The sequence below is a fragment of the Hippocampus bargibanti genome, linkage group LG05 (assembly GCF_051943395.1).
Source record: "Hippocampus bargibanti isolate YZ-2025 linkage group LG05, ASM5194339v1, whole genome shotgun sequence".
NCBI classification, from domain to species: domain Eukaryota; kingdom Metazoa; phylum Chordata; class Actinopteri; order Syngnathiformes; family Syngnathidae; genus Hippocampus; species Hippocampus bargibanti.
The window spans coordinates 31,786,441-31,809,789 of record NC_142738.1 but is presented as its reverse complement, the minus strand read 5'-3'; the positions used below and the strand labels follow the sequence as shown (position 1 = coordinate 31,809,789).

Sequence of the window (23,349 nt, the reverse complement as noted above, 5' to 3'; positions counted from 1 at the left end):
CGGGCAGGCTTCTCTGCAGCACCGGAGCGCCGCAGGGAACAGTCCTGGCTCCATTCCTCTTCACCCTCTACACCTCGGACTTCAACTACAACACCCCAACCTGCCACCTTCAGAAGTTCTCTGACGACTCAGCTATTGTCTGCCTCATTACAGAGGGAGACGATCAGGAGTACAGGGGACTGACAAAGGACTTTGTGGACTGGTGCCAGCAGAATCACCTCCAGATCAACACCGGCAAAACCAAGGAGCTGGTGGTGGATTTCTGCAGGAAACAATCGTCACCTGCACCATTGAACATCCAGGGTTCGGACATTGAGAGGGTGACCTCCTACAAGTACCTGGGTGTTACTCTCAACAATAAAATGCACTGGACAACAAACACGGATGCCCTAATCAAAAAGGGACAGAGTCGCCTCTTCCTCCTCAGGAAACTGAGGTCTTTTGGAGTTCAGGGGTCACTCCTAAAGACTTTCTATGACTCTGTGGTGGCATCAGCCATCCACTATGGCATTGTCTGCTGGTCAGGCAGCATCACCACCCGGGACAGAAAAAGACTGGAGCGCTTTGTCAAGCGGGCCAGTTCTGTCGTGGGCTGCTCGCTGGACTCTCTTGAGGAGGTGGGCAACAGACGGACGCTAGCTAAACTAAAAGCTATGACGGACAGCCCCTCCCACCCCCTCCTGCCCATCCTGACAGCTCTGGGTAGCTCCTTTAGCCAGAGACTATTACACCCGCGCTGCAAGAAGGAGAGGTACCGCCGCTCGTTCCTACCGACTGCTGTCAGGCTTCACAATTCCCAATGATCACATGTGAAAAAAAAAAAAAAAAACTGGACACTTGTAAATATGGGTTGTTGCAATATATCTAAATGCATTTCTTGATTCTGCACTATGTACAGTCTTGTTTATAGAACGGTTTTTGCACATCTACATTTGCACAGTATACAGTTGACATTTTTATTTTGTTATGCTTAGAATATCTTGTTTTCTATCCTTTCACTCCCACCCCAACCCCATCCCTCTTCAATTGCTGCTGTGGACTGCAAATTTCCCCATTGCGGGACGAATAAAGGTATTCTGATTCTGATTCTGATAAGTAAAAATCTGTCAAGATGAAACAAACCTGTCAGGGTCAAGCAAACATACAATACCAGTGTTTGAAATAACGTCTGCCCGGAGGCCCGGGGCGTACAACTTTTACGTCGGGCGTACAACTTTCAAAACGTCTCGGCCCGGGTGGCCGACAACTTCTTCAAGAAAAAAAGATTATTTTCAAATCAAAAGTTAGTTTTATTCAATAAAGGAAAAGCTACAAGCAAACCGCGACCAACACCTGGGCAATTGAGGGCGGGGCCGTCAGCGCTATCCGTTGGTCGCCAACCAGAACGTGACAGTCTGCCACATATTGGAACCACCAACACCTGTGCAAGTGCCGGTGGGGCCGACAGCGCCACCCGTTGGTCGCCAACCAGATCGGTTGTCCTTTAACATTTGCTGTACGCCAGTGAAATGGAGTGAGGGTTGGGTTGAGTTTGAGACTCCAGTCTTTAATTTGAGCTCCATCTAGTGGCAACGGCTACCGGTAAACTCAGTTGAACAAATGTATCCATTAAGAAGTTAAGAAAAAAAAATCTGTCACTTCATGATTAAGTGACAGATTTTTTTTGACTTCCTGCAAAATGACCGTTCACCTTAAAAAAAGGTAACAAATGCTACACCCAATCATGAATTTTGCACAAGGTGCATAAGTTTTATGTGCAGAACACGAACACTCAATCAACATGACCAATACATCCATCAAAGGACAACCGACACCTCTTTTTTGTTTCCTAATTGACATCAGAAAAACGTTTTACAGCATCTAAAATACCCAAAACACGCAGGATCATATTTTTAGTCAAATGCAAAACAACAATAAAAATGACTTAAAGGACAACCGACGTCTCCGGACAAGTTGTGTCCATAATTTGTAAAATGGCTTCAAATGACTTCTACTGAGCGTATTTTAATAAGATTCCATAGCTATATTTTACGTTTTAAGACTCGCGCTGAATATTCCGGAAGTCTTGTTTTTGAGTTGGTGACGAGTCCGTATGTGACGTCACTAAACGCCCCTGACCGAAAAATAGACGCATTGTAGCGGTCCTTCCATCACGTCAATGTATTTTGCTGTACTTATTTGGTCTGGGGACCTCGTGTTGCACGCCAGAAGAGGGCGTTCAAGCTCCATATAAGGAATTTATCAGCCTGTGGAAACGGAGGTGGCCACAGGAGGTCGCCATTTTGTACCTCTTTTTCGGTGAAACAATGTTGCCTCAATGTTGCCTGATAATGGCACGGAATAAATTATTTAATCGATTGCAAACATGTATGCTTTCCTCTTCAGAACTTTTTGATTCATATTCATAACTGGGTTTGTTACAAAAAAGCATATTCTCCGAATCTGAAGCCATTGTTTTGATTCTCCAGCAATTCAAGACGTCTTGGCATGACGTCACGAAATGGGGACGGGACTTTCTGAAAATGCCCAATTCGCAGCTCATTTTTTTGCAGGTTTTGGACACTTGAAGTCATTTTTATTGGTGTTTTGCATTTGACTAAAAATATCATACTGCGTGTTTTGAGTATTTTAGATGCTGTAAAACGTTTTTCTGATGTCAGTTAAGAAACATAAAAGTGACGTTGGTTGTCCTTCAAAGTGTCCAAAAAATACTAACCCGGAAGTAGCCAGTTTCAGAAGGTCCCACCCTCTTGTTCGTGACGTCATGCCAAGACGTCTTGCCTTGCTCGAGAATCGAAACAATGGCTTCAGATTCGGAGAAGATGCTTTCTTGTTACTCATCCAGTTATGAATATGATTCCAATAGTTCTGAAGAGGAAAGCACAAATGTTTGCAATCGATTAAAGAAGTCTTCCCGGGTCATTTTGAGGCATCTGGACAGAAATGTACCACCCAGAAAATGCAGAAGATGGCGCCATAGCTCCGTTGGAAATGGACTGATTTGTTTGCTTGGAATTTGTGCCAACGAATATCAAATAGTTGTCTCGGTGCAACACACAACTATTCACCATTGTTATTTATTTGTTTTCCTTCTAATTTCGCCATCAACACGGATCAACACCAAGTTTTCAGAGCAAGCAAAGTACCGCAAAATGCATTGTGTGTCCTTTTCTCGGTCAGGGGCGTTCCTTCCGTGACGTCACATCAGGAATCGTCACCAACTCAAAAACAAGACTTCCTGAATATTCAGCACTAGTCTAAAAGGACAACCGAAGTCTCCGGACAAGTTTTGACCATCATTTGTAAAATGGCTTCAAATGTCTTCTACTAAGCGTATTTTACAAAGATTCCACCGCATATAGCTATATTTTACGTTTTAAGACTCGCGCTGAATATTACGGAAGTGTTTTTGAGTTGGTGACAAGTCCTCACCCTACGTCACTGGGACGTAGGGTGAGGAACGCCCCGGAACGAAAAAAAGGACACATTGTAGCAGTCCTTCCATCACGTCAATGCATTTTGCTGTACTTGTTTGTTCTGAAAACTTCGTGTTGCACCAAAAAGAGGCAGAAGAGGGCGACAAAGCTCCTTGTAAGGAATTAATCAGCCTGTGGAAACGGGCTGATTAATTGTAGTACTAGTAGTCTTACTGGTAGTTTCGGGTTTCGGCCCTATATATATATATATATATATATATATATATATATATACACACCTACTGTCCAGACGTGGCGGTGCCGGACTCTGCTATGATAGGTCCCTGCTCTCAGGTTGGTTGTTTGATAAGAAGTGAAACGTCCGACACCTTCAAAGAAGTACAGATGACGGCTGAAGAAACCTTTTTGTCGATTATGTTATGTCATATGATATTTGTTGAGAGTACATATTTTGCCGGAATGCACATTTGGTCCACGTTTATAATGCCGTTTTTCTCATACATTTGGTTTGCAAGTGTATGATCCAATGTAACCTGAGTCAAAATGAATATTTTTAGCATAAAAGGTCACTGCTACTGGAATGTTATGTGTAGGTACACGGAGTTCCATTATATTCTCCATATAGTTCCATTATATTCTCCAACAGATGACACATATTTTGTTTTAGTTTTTTTTTTCATGAGCAACAGGGGGTATTGTGCTATTGTGGCTTTGCAGAGAGGCAATGTCACGTCCGCATGATGAGTGGCGACATAACTCGACGGACGAAAGAAGGACGGGGTTGGATCCAAAATACATGATGGAGACAGTATAGTTCACACAGGTTTTTACTGAGACAGGCAAGACAAAACAGAAGGTAAGGCAACCGAAAAGCCGAGCGGGACCAACCTGCGTACTGCTGGGTGACAGGGTCATGATTGAAAGAATACACCGGCGAGGCCCGAACGGAAACGGGTGGCTTTTATAGCCAGAAGGCACAATCAAAGGGATTGGAATCAGGTGAGTGAGCCCGGAGAGCAAGGAGGGGAGGGGCGCGCACCTGACGCCAATTAGGATGTAACAGGCAAAATCAGTTTGTTCTCTAAGTCAGAGGTCCCCAACCATCGGGCCGCGGCCCGGTACCAAATGACCCACGGACCGGTACCGGTCCAAATTTTAAATACTGATATGTATGGCATATTCACACTACAACCTAAATTCCAATAAAACACCAGAAACGGAAAATGAGTTTGCAGTTTGCATTTGTAATAGAGTATTCATGTTTCGTCTGTCTTCAAACTTTCATCTAAAGTTGTACAATTGTGGCAGCGCCACCTGAAGGCGAACCCTACGCGAAAACGGTGCCACATTTATGGTGCGTCGGAAGAATGATGGGAAACGTGTTGGTGGAACATGTACATTATGGATTATTTATAAGGGAGGAGGCGATTACAATATCATCCCAAAACCACCACCCATGATCATGTCTGTGGAAATGAAGGACAGAATGTGCAGAAGAAGAATCAGCTTTATTATTTGAATAAAACACAGGTGGCAAATATGGGACTGGTGCCACTTATTCATCAACGACCACATGATCACGATGAATAGGGCTCAATGCTTCAAGACACAACAAAATCAACTGGATGTTGGTGGTCCAGGTCGCCCACTAAACAGAAATAGTTTCTCCGAATTAGCCAGGTGGTCGTTTCTGTCAGTCGTTTTCATGTGGAGTAACTGGGCTTGGCTAGGTATGTAATGGTGGGGACTAAGGTGGTCGTCCAAGTTTGAAAAGCCATGTTCCTGAATATGTGTTGCATCTGGAGTAAAATATGGTTTGGAAGGTGTTCCAGGTTGTAGGGTGTGGGTCCAGGATGGGAGAGTCGTGGGGAAGGTTGACAATTTAATTTTCAAGTGGGAATTTTTTTTATCCATGACAAACTGTGACTGCTATTTTCCGGGTGTCAAATTATGATGTGAGATAAAATCTTGTCCGAGTGATTGTAGAGCCTGGAAAGTCATTTTCATTCATGGTAACAGGTGGCCTTCAGGTGATCCACGTTGGCAAAATGATGAAGCATGAAATTTTGGATCAGGTGGTCGTGGCAGTGGTCCAAGCGGTGAACGTGGTGCTGGCCCAGGTAGCTAAGAAAGTGGTGGCTAATATTGAAGTGGTCCACGTGGCCAAGGGGCTTGTTGTCCAAAAGGCCAATATGGGTATTGTAATGGTGGCCCGGGAGGACCAGGTGGTCCGGGTGGGCCTGGTGGTCCAGGAGGTCCTGGTGGCCCATCTGGTCCAGGCGGGCCTGGTGGCCCAGCTAGTCCAGGTGGTCCTGGTGGCCCATTTGGCCCTGGTTTACCAGCTGGTCCAGATGGTCCCGGTGGACCATCTAGACCTGGTCGACCACCTGGTCCAGGTGGACCATCTGGCCCTGGTGGACCCTGTGGTCCGATTTGTCCTGGTGCACCAGGGGGACCTGGAGGTGATCCAGGTGGTCCCCCAGGTGGTCCTGGAGGTGGTCCTGGAGGTGATCCAGGTGGTCCCCCAGGTGGTCCTGGAGGTGGCCCTGGAGGTGATCCAGGTGGTCCCCCAGGTGGTCCTGGAGGTGGTCCTGGAGGTGATCCAGGTGGTCCCCCAGGTGGTCCTGGAGGTGATCCAGGTGGTCCCCCAGGTGGTCCTGGAGGTGATCCAGGTGGTCCCCCAGGTGGTCCTGGAGGTGATCCAGGCGGTCCCCCAGGTGGTCCAGGTGGTGATGCAGATGCTAATGGGAGTGACTGAACTCCAACATCTGTATCGCCTGTTATTTGTCTCTTTATCTTAGCGGAAAAACAGCTGGTTCCTGTGATAAATAATTGACATCTTGTTTCATGGTGCGCTATCACTTCTTGCGTTTTTATAGTTGATGAGAGTTTGATGACTTACCAAACAGCACAATGGCAACTGTGAACACCTTGAGAATGGTCATTGTGGCTGATGATGTCCTAAAAGACAGTGAAACAGGATTGTAAACGTACATCGAGAGTCCATCAGGTCAACACCGTGAGAAAACTGGCATCTCGGACACTGTCATTTTGGTGAGGCCCAGGTTCCATGCTATGCTCAGAGGTCTCTCGACTGCCCCTGAGAAGACATATGACAATTCACTTCCAAGCTTTACGTTGTCCCTGTTGAATGGAATTCTCTTATTGAGTGTCAAGAAGATTGGCTGCTTTACACAAGTTCCGATATTTTGTTCTTCTTCTTCTTTTCATACATTTGCTGCTGTAAATTGAGAATTTCTCCATTGTGAGACCAATTTTCTTATCTTAAATTTGCTGTCCTTGATGAACGTGGAGTCAACACTAAACATGCACTTTAAAGGACAACCGATGTCTCCGTTTGTGTCCATAATTTGTAAAATGGCTTCAAATGACTTCTTTTTTTTGTTCCTGCTGACTTTATTTTAATACAATTTGTCAAATACAAGCTACTGCTCCCTCCTGCCTGCTTTTTTGGGATCCACAAGCATCACCATCTCGCAAACCCTGACATGCAACAGTTGGCAAATGGGCAAATACATGTCTGGATCAGTTTTAAATGTCAATGCCTCAATGCCTATTAAACTGCTCTTAAAGGACAACCGACGCCCCGGACAAGTTATGTCCATAATTTGTAAAATCGTTTCAAATGTCTTCTACTGAGCGTATTTTACAAAGATTCCATCGCATAGAGCTATATTTTGTTTTAAGACTCGCGCTGAATATTCCGGAAGTCTTGTTTTTGAGTTGGTGACGAGTCCTCACCCTACGTCACTGAAGGAACGCCCCTGACCGAGAAAGGACACACAATTGCATTTTGCGGTACTTTGTTTGGTCTGAAAACTTCGTGTTGATCCGTGTTGAAGGCCAAATTTGAAGGAAAACATAAATAACACGATGGTGAATCCTTGTGTGTGGCACTGAGCATCTATTTGATATTCACTGACAAAAAATGTACGGAATTAATCAGCCCGTTTCCACTGAGCTTTCCACGGAGGTTTGTCGCCCTCTTCTGCCGCTTTTCGGTGCTACATTTCCCCCCTGAAAATGACACGGAATAAATGATTTAATCGATTGCAAACATGTATGCTTTCCTCTTCAGAACTATGTGAATCCTATTCATAACTGGATGAGTAACAAGAAAGCCTCTTCTCCAAATCTGAAGCCATTGTTTTGATTCGAGAGCAAGGCAAGACGTCTTACCGTAACACCACGAACATGGGGGCAGGACCTTCTGAAACTGGCCACTTCCGGTTTCAATTTTTTTGCAGATTCAGCACACTTGAAGTCATTTTTATTGGTGTTTTACATTAGACTAAAGATATCATACTGCGTGTTTTGGGTATTTTAGATGCTATAAAACATTTTTCTGATGTCAGTTAGGAAACAAAAAAGTGATGTCGGTTGTCCTTTAAAGTCCATAGTCAGAGAGAGTCTGCCTAGCTGGCACACTCTTTGGGCGGCCTCTTGATTATTTTTTAAAAATAAAAATGAATAAAACAAACAAAAAAAACCTCAATAATATTACAATTTAGAGTGAGCTTTTAATTGTGAAAAAAAAAAACACAAATTGTTCTCTTAAACCTGATGCCGGTTTCCTGTTCAACCATTGGGTGTTGTAATTTTTATGCACAAGAGCACTTTGCGCTGGAATTAAAAAGAAAAATGACAGTGTACAGTTAATTTGTGCTTGTTCAAAATTGTATTCCCGAAGGCTGGATCTTTTATAAATGCCCCGAGAAATGTATAATGAAAAATGGCATACACATATCTTTCTCCAGATTCAAAATTGTTTTTTTTTTTGGTCATACGTGTAGTTTAGAAGTACAGTAACGTCTCGTTATATCGATATCGCATATATCGATAGTCCCGGTTATATCGATACTATTTCTATGCACGCACGGAGAAAATTACATGCAAACAGGGTCGGATATATCGATAGTCCCGGTTATATCGATATTTTTTCCGACTCCCTTGAATATCGATATAACGAGACTTTACTGGATATTGTCCAATGCGAGCTGAGTCCAAATGCACGTTTTTGTCTTGATTGTACACAACGCCAATCCAAATACGTATGTCCAACATTCAAATTTTGTTCCCAGAAAACACTTCAAAATGACAAAAAGTACTCACCACACACACTCAATTTTACTCCTGGAGCCCCTCTCAGACCTTGTGTTGTCAGTCCTGCTTCAGTGTCTCGTCTGACGTTTCCTAGTCTGTAATGGAGGGCTTATATCAGCATCATTTAGGTGGGGCCCTTGTTCATTAGGGTGGGTCTTTTAATTGATTTTCTTTTGTTTTCACACAACTACTGTTTGTGGTTTTTGTGAGGTGGGTTTTGCAGACAAAGAGCTGGGTGTTGTACATCACGAAGGCTATTTTGTGGCTCTTCAAAGTGAACAAACCGGCACATCTCTCCATTATCAGCACCCATTGTGCTGAATGGCGTCATGGGGAGTTGCTAGAGCAAGGGTGGGCAAACCTTTTGACTTGCGGACTATAATGGGTTCTAAAATTTGACAGAGGGGCCGGGCTCGGAGCATGTGGAGGGAGTGTTTGGGCCGGATATACTAAAGCATTAAATGTAGTGTGTGCAAACCTCATAGCACAGTTAGAACACCGCAACCCAATTTATTAACTGTCTTTCAAACGTCAAAAATAGCCCTTATCAGTTAATACATTTGTCTCGAGTAATATGAAAGATTTGGCATTTACATACTATTTTGTGGATACCTGGAATATGGGGCAGGCAACTTTATGGCCGGGCAGGCAACTGTTCAGAGTTGTCTGCCCCGGTGTCCGCTAACTTTTTGTCATGACTTTCAGACACTCTTTTTATTATAATTTGGACAATCGATGAAAAGGTTTCTTCAGCCGTCATCTGTACTTCTTTGAAGCTGTCTGACGTTTGGCTTCTTATCCAAGATGCGAACTAAAGTCTTACTGGTAGTTTCGGCCCTATATATATCCCTACTGTCCAGACATGGCGGTGCCGGACTCTGATATGATAAGTCCCTGCTCTCAGGTTGGGGGAGCAGAGGACTACTCTCTGCGGCTCCACTGACTCCTCCTATTGTCCTGACTAACGGCTGGCCTGATTGCCCTATTTGCTCTGTTATCGCCTCATCAGCATAAGTGATTAAGAGGCATCTTGGATAAGAAGGGAAACGTCCGACACCTTCAAAGATGTACAGATAACGGCTGAAGAAACCTTTTTTATCGATGGACCAATCCTGTACGACTGAGAACTTACACAGACGTTTTCCGCTAATGCAACAATTTTGGAGGGACATCCAGTTCTCTAATTTTACTGATGTGCCATATCTTGTCCCTTTGATGATGACTATGTTATCTGTGTTTCAGAGTACAATTTAAGGCCTTGGAAAGATTTGGACGCATTCTTCTGACGGAGATATTTGAACAAACACAATCCCTCTATTGTGTCTGAGGATGTTGTTTCTTTGACTTCTGCGTCAGACGTGACAAAAAATGGCAGGACAATCCGATTAGAACGGTGGTCCCCAACCTTTTTTTGCGCCACGGACCGGTTTAATGTCAGACAATATATTCACAGACCGGCGGATAAATACAACAAAATAAGACGTTTGTTTTTTACTCATGTTGCTAGCTTACGGTGGGCTAATTTTAGCGGTATGTATCACGTGACCTAGACAAGCGTTTTGACTAGACGGAACAGCCACATCGCCTTTTCTTCAGGCCGAGTTCTAATGCCGAAAAAAAAACATTTTTTAATGGTTTTATGATGGTCTTATTTATTCTTGGAACCGCTAATCCTCACTTGGGTCATAGCATGCCTATGCTAGCTGTCTAAACGTCTGTGTAAACTCTCAGTCGTACAGGAGGGGTCCATCGATGAAAAGGTTTCTTCAGCTGTCATCTACTTCTTTGAAGGTGTCGGACGTTTTGCTTCTTATCCAAGCGAACTAAAGTAGGTAGTTTTGGCCGCAGGAATTAGTCCTCTGCTCCCCCCAACCTGAGAGCAGGGACCCATCATCGCAGAGTCTGGCACCGCCATGTCTGGACAGTAGGGATATAAATATATATAGGGCCGATACTACCAGTAAGACTAAGAAGCGAAACGGCCGACACCTTCAAAGAAGTACAGATGACGGCTGAAGAAACCTTTTCATGGAGTTGTCTAAAGGTATATTCGTCTCCTAAAAATTGATTTTCTAATCTGTTGATCCTCACTAGGGTCGTGACGATGCTGGAGCCTATCCCAGCTGCCTTCAGGCTGTAGGCATGTGACACCCTGAACTGGGAACCAGCCAAACAGAAGTATTTTGATCTCATGTTTTAAAAACCACAAAAATCTGTCATTTGAACAAGGGTGTGAAGCTTTTTGATATACATTCCAAGAGGCTTCGTATTGAGTGAGGCAAAATGATCTGACACATTTGTAGGTTCAATAAAAGGCATATAAAGAAAGTCAAGAAACAAGAATATATCTATATTTTTTATTTTCAAAACATATTCATAATGCCATTTTTATACAATGCCTTTTTGCCTTGTTTCTTCATAATGCCATTGTTTTTCATGTCTTTTTCAGTTGCTGTCTGCAGCCGGTCCCAAGCCAGGAAAAATATAGAAAGTTGTGTCAGGAAGGGCATCCGACGTAAAAGCTTGGCCAAAACAAAGATGCGAATCTAACATCTGAAGATGGAGGACACTGATTTGCTCTGGCGACCCCTTGAAGGGAAAAGCCAAAAGGAAATGAAGAAGTCTGGAGTCTGTAACGGCAACACAAGGAGCCTTCTGGTGTCACTTCAATAAAATAAAATATATATCACATTGTCTAACAGATTGCAATTTTGAAAAAAAATGGGTACTTCAATTCTGACCACAAAGTATAAATTTTTAATGAAGGTCAAAAGTGAAATATAGGCCCTTCTATTTTGGATTGATATTTGTATATCAGACGCCAGGGAAGGAGTGCTTCACCAGTTGTGTTATGTTATATGGACCACAATCAGCGGACAGTACGATAATGAATCTCGCTTTGATGTTTTAAATGTTACCTTGCAGCCGCAAATGAAAGAAGCAACTTGTTCTGTATGCCCATCGGAAAGGTCACGCCGTCATTAGGTGAGGCTTGAATAGATATTTCCTTTTGTTCTTACGCAGGTTAAAATATTTTACCTTGGTCTTGCCGTATATTTGTTCTTCATATTTGCATCGTTTAATTAATGGTTGACATTTGTCTCTCATACTTACAGTATTATAGATGTGGACCGCTGCCTCACTTTAAGACTTTTTGAGATATAATAACTTTATGTCATTAATTCCCATTGTAAAAGCGTTTATTGTCTCCTATTTAAAGGACAACCGACATCACTTTTTTGTTTCTTAACTGACATCAGAAAAACGTTTTATAGCATCTAAAATACCCAAAACACGCAGTATGACATTTTTATTCAAATGCAAAACACCAATAAAAATGACTTAAAGTGTCCAAAATCTGCAAAAAATTGAGCTGCGAATTGTGCATTTTCAGAAAGACCCACCCCCAGTTCGTGACGTCACACCAAGACGTCTTCCATTTCTGGAGAATCAAAACAATGGCTTCAGATTCGGAGAATATGCTTTCTTATTACACCTCCTGTTATGAACATGATTCCATAGTTCTGACGAGGAAAGAAAACATGTTTGCAATCGATTAAAGAATTTATTCCATGCCATTTTGAAGCAACATTGGGGAGAAACGGATCACCAGAAAAGAGGCAGAAAATGGCGACCTCCTGTGGCCACCTCCGTTTCCACAGGCTGATAAATTCCTTATATGGAGCCTGGACACCCTCTTCTGGCGGCTTTTGGGTGCAACACAAGGTTCTCAGACCAAACAATACAGCAAAATACATTGGATTGGATTGGATATGCCTTTATTAGTCTCACAGTGGAGAAATTTACATTTCACAGCAGCAAAGACGACGTGATGGAAGGACTGCTACAGTGTGTCTTTTTTTGGTCAGGGGGGTTCCGAAGGGACGTCACGTACGGACTCACCACCAACTCAAAAACAAGACTTCCTGAATATTCAGCGCAAGTCTTAAAAGGTAAAATATAGCTCTATGCGGTGGAATCTTTGTAAAATACGCTCAGTAGATTTTACAAATTATGGACACAACTTGTCCGGAGACGTCGGTTGTCCTTTAAACATTGTTTGATATTTGAGGATGCACAAAACAGGGTTAATGGAGAACACTGATTCGCTGTGGCGACCCGTGAAGGGAAAAGCCCAAAGGAAAAGAAGATGATATTGTTAATGCTTGCTAGAAAAAAAACAAATTATTTTATCAATAAAAAAAACCTGAAGAATACAACTAAGACTATGTTCTATTGGGTTTTCATCAATCGTTATCTCAAGATTTCCTGTTAAAGAAAACTCGAGGTTTCTCCAAGCTCTTCGATCTCCCCCTCGCACTACTCCACACTTGTCGTATTTGTCTGATGAATTGGCAGTTATCACAAATATTCAAGCTTGTGGGGGAAGGTTCCCATCCACTATCATCCATTGAACTACACATTTGATGTGCAACACTTGAAAATGCTCGAAAAAAAATGAATGCATGTGTGAATGTGAAAAACACAGTTACGACGAAGGGTGTCGGAGCAAGTCTCGTAACAACGTCCTTTCCCACACCTCTAACCTCATCCTCTTCTTCGTTTCGTTTCGGCTTTTCCCCTCAGGGTTCGCCACAGCGAATCAGTGTCCTCCCTGTAACCCGTTTTTTGCATCCTCTTCTCTCACACCAGGTACCTTCATTTCCTCTTTGACCACATCCATAAACCTCCTCTTCGGTCTTCCTCTCGGGCTCCTCCCTGGCAGTTCAAGGCTCAGCATTCTTCTCCCGATATAGTCGCTCTCTCTCCTCAGGACATGTCCAAACCATCTCAGTCTGACTTTGTCTCCATAGCCTCTAATATGAGTTGTCCCTCTAATGTCCTCATTCCTGATCCTATCCAACCTGGTCATTCCCAAAGAAAACCTCAACATCTTCAGCTCTGCTACCTCCAGCTCTGCTTCCTGTCTTTTCTTCAGTGGCACTGTCTCCAGTCCAAACATCATGGCTGCTCTCACCACCGTTTTATACACTCTTCCTTTCATCCTCGCCGAAACCCTTCTATCACACATCACACCTGACACGTCTGTGTAAGCTCTCAGTCGTACAGGAGTGGGCCTGTTTCTCCATCTCTTCCATGTTAACATTAGAAGAGAGAAAGGCGTTAACTACTCTACAAAAATATACAAATATTACTATTTTGCCAGCAGACAAGGGCAGATGCACAGTACTTCTCAACACATTGGATGATGAAGACAAAATAAATAGGTTAATCAGTGATTCTTCTACTTATGAGCAACTAAAAAGGGACCCTTCCAATAGATACAAGAAAGAAATGATTGACTGTCTCCAAAAGTTAGAGAAAGGAAAACATATAGACAAACAGATGTATTTTCGATTATAAATACATCTTTCGATTATAAATGCCTTAATACTACGTATTTACAATTTCGGGAGAAATTTTACAAACAAATTCATGGTTGTGCTATGAGCTCACCAGTTTCACCCATAGTGGCTAATCTGTACATGGAAGAGATGGAGAAACAGGCCCTCACATCCTTCCCAGGGACTAAACCTAGACACTGGTTTAGATATGTGGACGATACTTTTGTCATAATTAAGAAACAAGAAATTCAATCCTTCACAGATCATCTCAACTCTGTAGACTTCAACATTAAATTTACTCGTGAGGACATTCAAGAGAACCAACTAGCCTTCTTGGATTGTAAAGTAATCTCGATATCTCTCTTTCTATATCTCTCTCTCTATCTATCTCTCTATATCTCTATCTCTGTCTATTTCTATCTCTCGATATCTCTCTTTCTATATCTCTCTCTCTCTCTCTATCTCTCTCTCTATATACAGTAAAGTCTCGTTATATCGATATTCAAGGGAGTCGGAAAAAATATCGATATAACCGGGACTATCGATATATCCGACCCTGTTTGCATGTAATTTTCTCCTTGCGTTCATAGAAATAGTATCGATATAACCGGGACTATCGATATATCCGATATCGATATAACGAGACTTTACTGTAAAGAGAAACATCAAACTCTTTAACTATACTTGTCTACAACTGAAAAAAGAACATTTTGAGAAAACGGGTATACTCATTTCTGCCGGGGAAGATGTCGGTCATTATTGCTGTCACCACTTTTCTTGGTTTGTGTTCATCACATCATTTTTTTTATGCCATGTTGTTTTTTATGTTTTTTTTAATGTTGTTTGTTTGAGTTCTTGTTGGATTTTGTCAGTTTTGGATATGGTTTTCTCAGTGTTTAAATACATATTGTCTGCTCCTCCCTCCTGTCTGATTTTTGGGGTCATCCACTGCCGCAACTGTGACAATTCCGTGCTGCCCTACAAAAAAAGAAGTCCAAGATGGCGCCCGAGTAGGCAGCCGTCAGCAAGTGCTCTCATGAGCCTTGCTTTTGTTGTTGTTTTTGTCTTGTGTTTTCTTTTGTCACTTTGTGTTGTTGTGTGTCATGTGGAAATGATACGAATTGTTTTTCAGCATTTTTGACCACGACATTCATCAATGAGGAGACTGTGCTGAGCGGTTGCGCCTTTTCGGCAGCATGAATATGCCAGTACTCTTTTTGAATGGGAGGAATGTCGCTGCCATTCGACTGACATCACTGGACAGCTCTGAGGCCATTGTGCTTTTGTGTACTGGGCAGCATCTTCACAGTCCCGCTTTGTTCAGCGGAAAGGTCGGTGCTGTTGGACAGTCCGCGGCTGGATGGATGCATGGCTTGAAGAGCCCGCGATAAGAAGAAACGAGCGTCAGCGCAGAGCGCCGATGCGTATGTAGAACTGTTGCGGCTTGGAAATGAAGCAGATTTATGTGGGACAGGAGATGTGAGACAATCTATTTTCATCAATGGATGCTACAGCGTCGTGTTTGCTTTCAACATTTAGCTTGTAGTAGACGTACAAATTCCACCATGACGTCTCTGATCCACTGCTGACATGGATGCTTTGATCCTCTCCTCTTTCAACTAGAACTGCTTCATGTCATCACAAAGAGGGTACAGCAAGTCCTGAAGAATGAATGACTCTGTGTCTTTGTGTTGTCATATTAGTTATTTTTTCAATGTTTTTTCCCAAGATGGCGGCGCGTGAACACGCAGCGGCTCCCCTCTCCCGGCAAATTGGCGTTTTCATGTTTATGTTTGTTACAGTAATTATAAGTTCCTTGCATGCTGGGTCCGAGAGGACAGTAATTTAATCTGTGCTGTATGTCATGCATATTAGCATATTTGACAATAAAGCTGACTTTGACTTTGACTTTGACTTTGACTACAGCTGCGTGTTTGCTTTCAACATTTAGCTTGTAGTCGACGTGCACGTTCCACCATGATGTCCCTGATCCACTGGTGGAAAGACGCTTTGATCCTCTCCTCTTTTGTGTAAAACTGCTTCATGTCATCACAAAGAGGGTACAGCAAGTCCTGAAGAATGAATGACTCACTGGGTCTTTGTTTTGTCATATTGTCTTTGTGCTGTCATATTATTTGTTATTTAGTTTTGGGTTTTTTTCCGTTTGACTTCAAGACGGCGCCGCGAGAGTGGCTGCCTTTACAGCAGCTCATGTATTTTGTTTTTCTACTTTCATTCCTTTCTGAATCAGACATTTAACATACAAAACACATATTTGACATTTCAAACATTTCAATGGGAAGGCACATACACCCTTACACTGTATATTACATTGCCAAGCGATATTTTCTCTGGCAGCCTCCCTTCATATATCAGCGAAGTGCTCTTACTGTTAATTCCCCCATCATAATTCCCCCCCCCCACCCCGCTGTCAACTCGCAAGTGACAGGAGCAAAGAGGTGGTTTCGGTGTTCGAAAAAAATCGCTTTTCGAAAAGGGTCCTGGAACGAATTATGTTCGAGAACCGAGGTACCACTGTATTTGCAGCTGTTGTCAATGTCTGCTATTGTTCCTTCAGGGAGTGAGGACTACCTTGCCTATCTTAATCACCATCCGACTACATTTCTCAAGATCGAAAGACATCCCGACGTCACTGTTGTAGATTCTAGTTGTGTGGCTATGGGAGTCTATTACCCTTTATCTCTGAGCATGCAGTTTTATGTCATTCATGTAGAGGAGGTGACTGATTTTCATTTCTGAGTCTATTATTTGGCTGAGGTGTTTCAGTCCGATGGAGGACAGCAGTGGGGAGAATGCAATATGCTTTTCCAGTATCTTTAAATTTCCATCCTTGGATTGGATTAAAAATGGAAGGCTAGTGAGCCTCTTTTCAATATGTGGAACGCTAGGTCGGAGTCAGAATTCCACATGAAACGAATCTTGCTGGATGTCAACCGGGTTAATGGATGCACGGCGGCGGCAAGAACGCGGCGGCGGCAAGAACGAATTCTTAAAAAAAGACTATCAACATCGCAGAGATAATACTAGTGGGCCTCAATCCACAGTACATATGCACCTAAAAGCTAGCAAACCATCAATGTTCTTTCGCTAAGATTTTAACCTCATTGTCGTCAAATGAGTGGTTGCTAGCTTTTAGGTGCAAATGTACTGCGGATTGAGGCCCACTAGTATTATCCCTGCGATGTTGATAATGTATTTTTTTTTGAGAATTTGTTTAGTCTGAAGAAGTTTCTTGGATAAGAAGCGAAACGTCCGACACCTACAAAGAAGTACAGATGACGGCTGAAGAAACCTTTTCATCGATGGACCACTCCTGTACGACTGAGAGCTTACACAGATGACATTTCAGTTAGGAAACAAAAAAGTGATGTCGGTTGTCCTTTAAGTATCATTTTCCGTTCATTTTGCCGGCTGTGACTTTTGGACTGTGGACTTTAGTGAAGGACATTTAGTTTCATTCACAGGACTTGAAGTCGGGTTTGGGTTAAGTTTGTGTTTGTGTTACATGTTTTAATGTGGGCACATGCGGCTTATATACAGGGGCGGCTTGTGTATGTACAAAATCGGTTTTCCTCTTAAAATGTGGTGGGTGCGGCTTATAATCAGGTGCGCTCTATAGTCCGGAAATTACTGTATAAGAAAAAGGCATGACAAGTAAACTGAATTATCTGTTCATTTATATTCAATTGAATGGAATTTACAAGGTGCATGTTGATGGATTCGCTGATAATTGATTTGAGATTCACCAGTTGGTATCATTGGACTTTTTACAAGGAGAAGTTCATGGATTTATTGAAATAATGATTGTGACATTATCATTGCACTTGTTTTGACCTGACAATTGTCATTCCTCTGAAGTCAAAGAACAGATGATTTGATTCATATATGTGATAACAAGTTGAATTTGATCGGATTCACCTTTATTAGTTTCGAAGCAGAGAAATTAATTTGAAGAGGACAAGATTGATTTGCAATATATGATGACTAAGCTTTTTTCATTATGCTTTTATGCAGATGATGTGGTGAACCGAAACAATTCGCAGACAGAGCTGGCAGATGGCAAATTGTTCCATTTGCAGGACGAATTGATGAACTGTGGGATGCACAAGCCATTTGCATCCACCCAACCTGTGATTTTCTACGAAGACGCTGCTGAATCACAGTATCATCCGAACTGAATTTTGATTCGTGGTGTCTTTGGAAACAAAATTTAATTTCTGCTTCAATTGTCATAGGAGATCAAGCAAAGGAGAGGCCGCAACGGCTGGTGTCATGCACCTGAAGAACTAGAGTTGGCACACCCTACGGATGATTTGGGATCGATGACAAAGCGCTTATTGATAATAATTTAGATTTCCAAAAGTATAGTGTTTGGCATTGATTCAAATGCATGACAATTTTTATTTTACCCATATTTCTCATCCAACCATCTAGCGAGCGACGAATTGTTACAATGAGGCTTGATCGAATGAAAAATATTCAACGTTGGAGATGCAATGGAGGAAATCCAGCGTTTATTAAGACTTCTGGCAGATGTTGATTTATCTTCTGGCTACCTTTTCGTACAGTGATGACATTTGTCAGTTCAAAAGTAATTGATAGTTACGACTAAAAGTGCAGGATAACCTGTCATGATTGATTTGATTGCGAATTATCATTATTACTATGAATTGGATGCAGTGCACATTAAATGCATTTTTTGACGGTAAAAATGAAATTGGCAAATGAGTTGAGTGGGCACCGATGCCAGTCAGAGATTCAGGCGGAATCAGATATATTGTATCTTTCAGATACAGGGAGAAGGAGATTCTTCAGGAGAGCTCCTGGGGAGTCCATGCCAGGGTGGCCGGAGATGAAGCTGGGTTGTGCGATGGTTGTCCTATGCAGAAGCGAAACTGTCAACTCGTGCCCTCCAACTGAATGACAAAAGGAGAGTATGGTGACCATTTACGCAGATTCCCATAATGTTGCTGACCATGTCAACTTGTGCTGAAGAATTGTGGTAGGCTGTCCTCCACCCAGCCAATGTGGCGACATGCAAACATTTGACCTCCAAAATTTTGGAACAATGAGTGACAAATGGTTTTATACAAATTGATAATCTGTGCAATGTCAAAGACGGATTGTGTTCCACGCAAACACGTTCCCAGTTGGCAAATTGAGACTTTTCATGTCTCAACAAAGGGGGGAGTGACAATAGCTCAGATCATCACTGCCAAAATGTTCACTTTTGGTGATGAGTGATGTTGGCTGCAACGTCATTCCGCAAGAAAGTGGTGCCCTCCAGAAATGCAGACCCACTAACCACTAACATGTATGAACCAACTAACATCTAACAGTGATTTACTGCCATTTCTGTGAGAGAATGCATTGCAGAGCCTAAAAGATGAGACAGACTTTGATTGGGAAAGAAACGTCAAGAAAGTGTGATGTGTAGAATGAAACCATCCTTTCGCCATGTGACCTGGCACAAGTCTTCTTTTGTTCTCCACAGGACGGAGCTGCGGTCTGAAGAAGATGACGTGGGCCACGCCAACGTGGGATGGACCGGTTGCTGAGCTGCTAGCCGTCTTAGCAGCCACAAGCTTCGTCTGGATTCGCCAGGACATCGTTCGTCAAGAAGATTCCCGATGCACGTCGCTGGAGCCGCGTCGACAGATCACACACCTTTTCCCAGACACCTGCTCATCTGTACCACACCCTGGGGCCTGCTTGCGACAAATGCTTTCGTTCCTCCTCGTCGTCCTGGTGATCACCATTCAGGATGCCATGAAAATTTGACTGTTGTAGCGATGACATAACTTCAATTTGAGATTTTTTTCCATTGTGATTGTTCTATTTTGTGATTTTCATTTTTTTTCTTTCTTCTTTCTGTTCACCTCCACCGATGTTAAATATGTTCCTCGGGGTGGAGACGTTGGGGTAAGTCGCCATACAAACATCTCTAAACATCAATCTGTAATCTTTGTTTACATTTTGTACTTCCTGATACGTCATATCCTGCCTGCCTTTACATGATGTGGCATTTACATTAAGTCACATTCTATCGCGTCACACACTGCGCTGCATAAATACTCCCGCAGTCTCGCTCTCTCGCCATGCTTCCTCCTTAAACTGACACCGCGATGTCTGCGCTCTCTCCAAGATTAAACCAACTTTCTGTTCTACACCTGGCTCCCTGATGATTTAACCATCATCTTCCATCAACACCCGTCAAAGCAATGAACCAAGGGTGAACGATCAAAATAACCCAACATGTACCTCAAATGAAATGACCTTTGCATGCAACAATGGCTGTTATAAAGTGTTTTGAAATAAAGTTGATTTGAGTGCGGCAAGTGGAATATTTTCATATGGGTGAAAATTGTGATTCTTTTTACAGAGCAGCAGGCGAAACACAACGGATTGATTGCCTGAATTGAGGTCACATTCAAGCAACTTAGTCATGAAGAAGAGACATCACCTTTATTTTTTAAATTGAAAGTAGGTGGCAAGGACGGAAATCTTGCAATGACACATTCACAACCACAAGATGCTCATTACAATTATTACTGTAGGCCTGAGGACATTTTTTATTTTGCAAAAAAATAAAAAATAAACAACTCTCTTTGGTCTGTGGTGACATGCCCAGCGAGCCCAGGAGGTTGCTTGGGTATTGGTCTGAGTGCTGGTCCTGTCTGGGGGAGCATGGTGGTAGTTGACTTGGAGTAACTGGTTTTGGATCGGTAGGTCTTCGTGGGACCGGATTTGAAACGGTCATGTTCTATATGGTTTTCATCCGGAGTAAGAGATAGTTCAGGTTGGTAGTATGATTTTCCAAGTGTTTTTACCTGCAGTATTTCGCGATGGCAATGGGTTGTTCTCATGGTGATGCAAGGGGTACACATTATGAGATAGGACAATTTGGTGTCCAGTCGGGTCATTTTGATCAAGGAAAACAGGTAGCTGCACTGGTGGCTGAAATTTTCCAGGGTTTTAAATTATGATCTGAAATAAAAATTGGATCATGCAGGGGCAGCAGTGGCACATGTGGCTAGTATGGTGGTGGCAAATATGGTGGTTGACCAGGTGGCCAAGATGGTCGTGGCCAAGGTGGGCGTTGCCCATGGTAAAACAAAGGCCAATATGGATAATTTAGTGGTGGCCCAGGAGGACCTGGTGGTCAGGGTGGCCCTGGTAAACTAGTGGTGTCCTGGTGGTCCAGGTGGTCCAGATGGTCCTGGTGGTCCGGGTGGTCCTGGTGGCCCATCGGTCCCAGGTGGTCCTGGTGGACCATTGAGTCCAGGTGGTCCTGGTGGCCCATTAAATCCAGGCGGTCCTGGTGGTCCTGGTGGTCCAGGTGGTCCTGGTGGGCCATCTAGCCCTGGAGGACCACCTAATCCAGGTGGTCCTGGGGGACCATCTTGCCCTGGTGGACCATGTGGTCCGGTTCGTCCTGGTGGCCCTGGTGGCCCAGGTATTCCTGGAGGTGATCCCGGAGGACCAGGTGGTCCTGGAGGAGAACTAGGCGGACCCCGGAAGTCTGAAAGACAGCTGGTTCCTGTGATAAAGAGTTGACATCCTGTTAGATGGTGACCTTTCCTTTCGTCTTTGTTTGTTGGCAGTAGAGAGTTTTATGACTTACCAAACAGAACAAGGACAACAGTGAACACTTTGAGAACGCTCATTGTGGCTGATGATGTCCTAAAAGACACTGGAAAAGGACGGTAAATGTACATCATGAGAAAGTCCACCAGGTGAACATGGTGGAGCTAGCTACATAGACACTGTCAGTTCTTGAGGCTGGACCTGGACAGTCACAACTCCATATTTTCTCCAGACAAAACATTACAGAGAATTCTGCACTTTTATGAAATCACGCTTTTTCAGGAAAGTACTTATTTTGTTGACTGGCAAATTGCTCATTAACTGCCATTAACGAACAGTGTGACACGACCAAACATACACTTCTAAGCCCATAGTCACAATCCTAAGGCTTGCATTGTAGAACACATGTCGTGGCAGGCCTTTTTGCAGCTGCTCAATTATTTGGTTTCAAATTTTAAATACAATTTCCAATTTGTTGTGGAAAATGCTTGGTGGTACAGTATATCAGAATTGTTTAACAATCCATCCATCCATTTTCCGGACCGCTCATTCCTCATTAGGGTCGCGGAGGGTTCTGGCGCCTATCTCAGCTTTCTTGGAGCACGAGGCGGGGGACACCCTGAATTGGTTGCCAGCCAATCGCAGGGCACACAAAGACGTAGAACAGTCACTCTCACACTCACACAATTTGGAGTGGTCAATCAGCCTGCCATGCATGTTTTTGGAGTGTCAGAGGAAACTGGAGGACCAGGATAAAACCCACACGGGCCCGGGGAGAACATGCAAACTCGCAGGGAGGCCGGACCGAGGCGGAACCGGCGACCTCTGCAGGGTGAAGCCAGCGTGCTAACCACTCGCCTACCGGGCCGCCCGGTAGTCAAGTGGTTAGCACACCGGCTTCACAGTGCAGAGAGAGGTCGCTGGTTCGCGTTCCAATTCAGGGTGTCCCCCGTTTGCATGTTCTCCCGGGCCCGTGTGGGTTTTCTCCAGGTCCTCCGGTTTCCTCCCACAATCAAAAAACATGCATGGCAGGCAGATTGACCAATCCAAATTGTCCGTAGGTGTCAGCGTAAGAGTGACTGTTCTGTCTTTGTGTGCCCTGTGATTGGCTGGCAACCAATTCAGGGTGTCCCCAGCCTCGTGCCCGAAGACAGCTGAGATAGGCTCGAGCATCCACCGCGACCCCAATGAAGAATAAGCCCTACGGAAAATGGATGGATGGATAATAAAATCAAATAATTGATTGTTCAGACATTCTTTGACAATGCATCTTTCACTGCTTGTATTCTGAAAAATGAAATATCTTGAGGGCACGTTTTTGCACGTTTCCATTTCAAAAAGTGTGTCGTCCAATGTAACCGTAGTCAAAATGAATATTTTTCCCTTGTGCGTACAAAGCGCAGCATCAAACATGGCCAACATCAATGTTGAGTTCCCTGAAAATATTAATAATATTAATAATATAAGACGGACGGACATCGTACTCACCACGTACACTCAAGTTTGCTCTTGTAAACGCCTTCCGCTCTTGACCGTCCTTCTTCAGTCTCTTATCTGTTGCCTCACAGTCATTGCCAGTCACCTTAAATCCTTTTTTTTTGGTGGGGCCCTTGTGAAGGTGGAGTTGTGATTTGATTTTTCTTTTTTTTCATACATTCATGTACGGTTTTTATTTAGTCGGTATTTCATGCAGTATTTCTTCATCATGTTGCCAAATTGTAATTAATCAGTTAATTGAGTCACTTTGAAGTGAATAAACTAAAGGTCACTGACAGGAATCCTATGCGCTGGTACGCAGTCTCCTAATATGTCTTCAACCGGCTCTTTTCCTTCTT

General features: G+C 43.3%; 1 protein-coding gene and 1 pseudogene across 1 annotated transcript; both read right to left on the bottom strand.

Moving 5' to 3' along the window:
• Positions 1 to 13,144: 13,144 nt before the first annotated feature.
• The window catches only part of LOC148898532 (uncharacterized), a 143,227-nt pseudogene continuing 133,022 nt past the window's right edge, over positions 13,145 to 23,349 (bottom strand).
• On the bottom strand, positions 20,371 to 23,155 carry LOC148898535 (uncharacterized). Its single transcript, XM_088995748.1, has 3 exons — positions 23,003 to 23,155; positions 21,552 to 21,620; positions 20,371 to 21,467 (listed from the first exon to the last, which is right to left on the bottom strand). The coding sequence occupies exons 2-3, from the start codon at positions 21,592 to 21,594 to the stop codon at positions 21,109 to 21,111; spliced, it is 402 nt and encodes a 133-aa protein (XP_088851874.1). The 5' UTR covers positions 21,595 to 21,620; positions 23,003 to 23,155; the 3' UTR covers positions 20,371 to 21,108.

Bases quoted from the DNA above. Each gene is read 5' to 3' on its own strand.
- LOC148898535 (XM_088995748.1), bottom strand. From the start codon at position 21,594: ATGAGCGTTCTCAAAGTGTTCACTGTTGTCCTTGTTCTGTTTG. The intron at 21,468-21,551 runs GTAAGTCATAAA...TCTTTATCACAG, and splicing joins TGTTGTCCTTGTTCTGTTTG to GAACCAGCTGTCTTTCAGAC.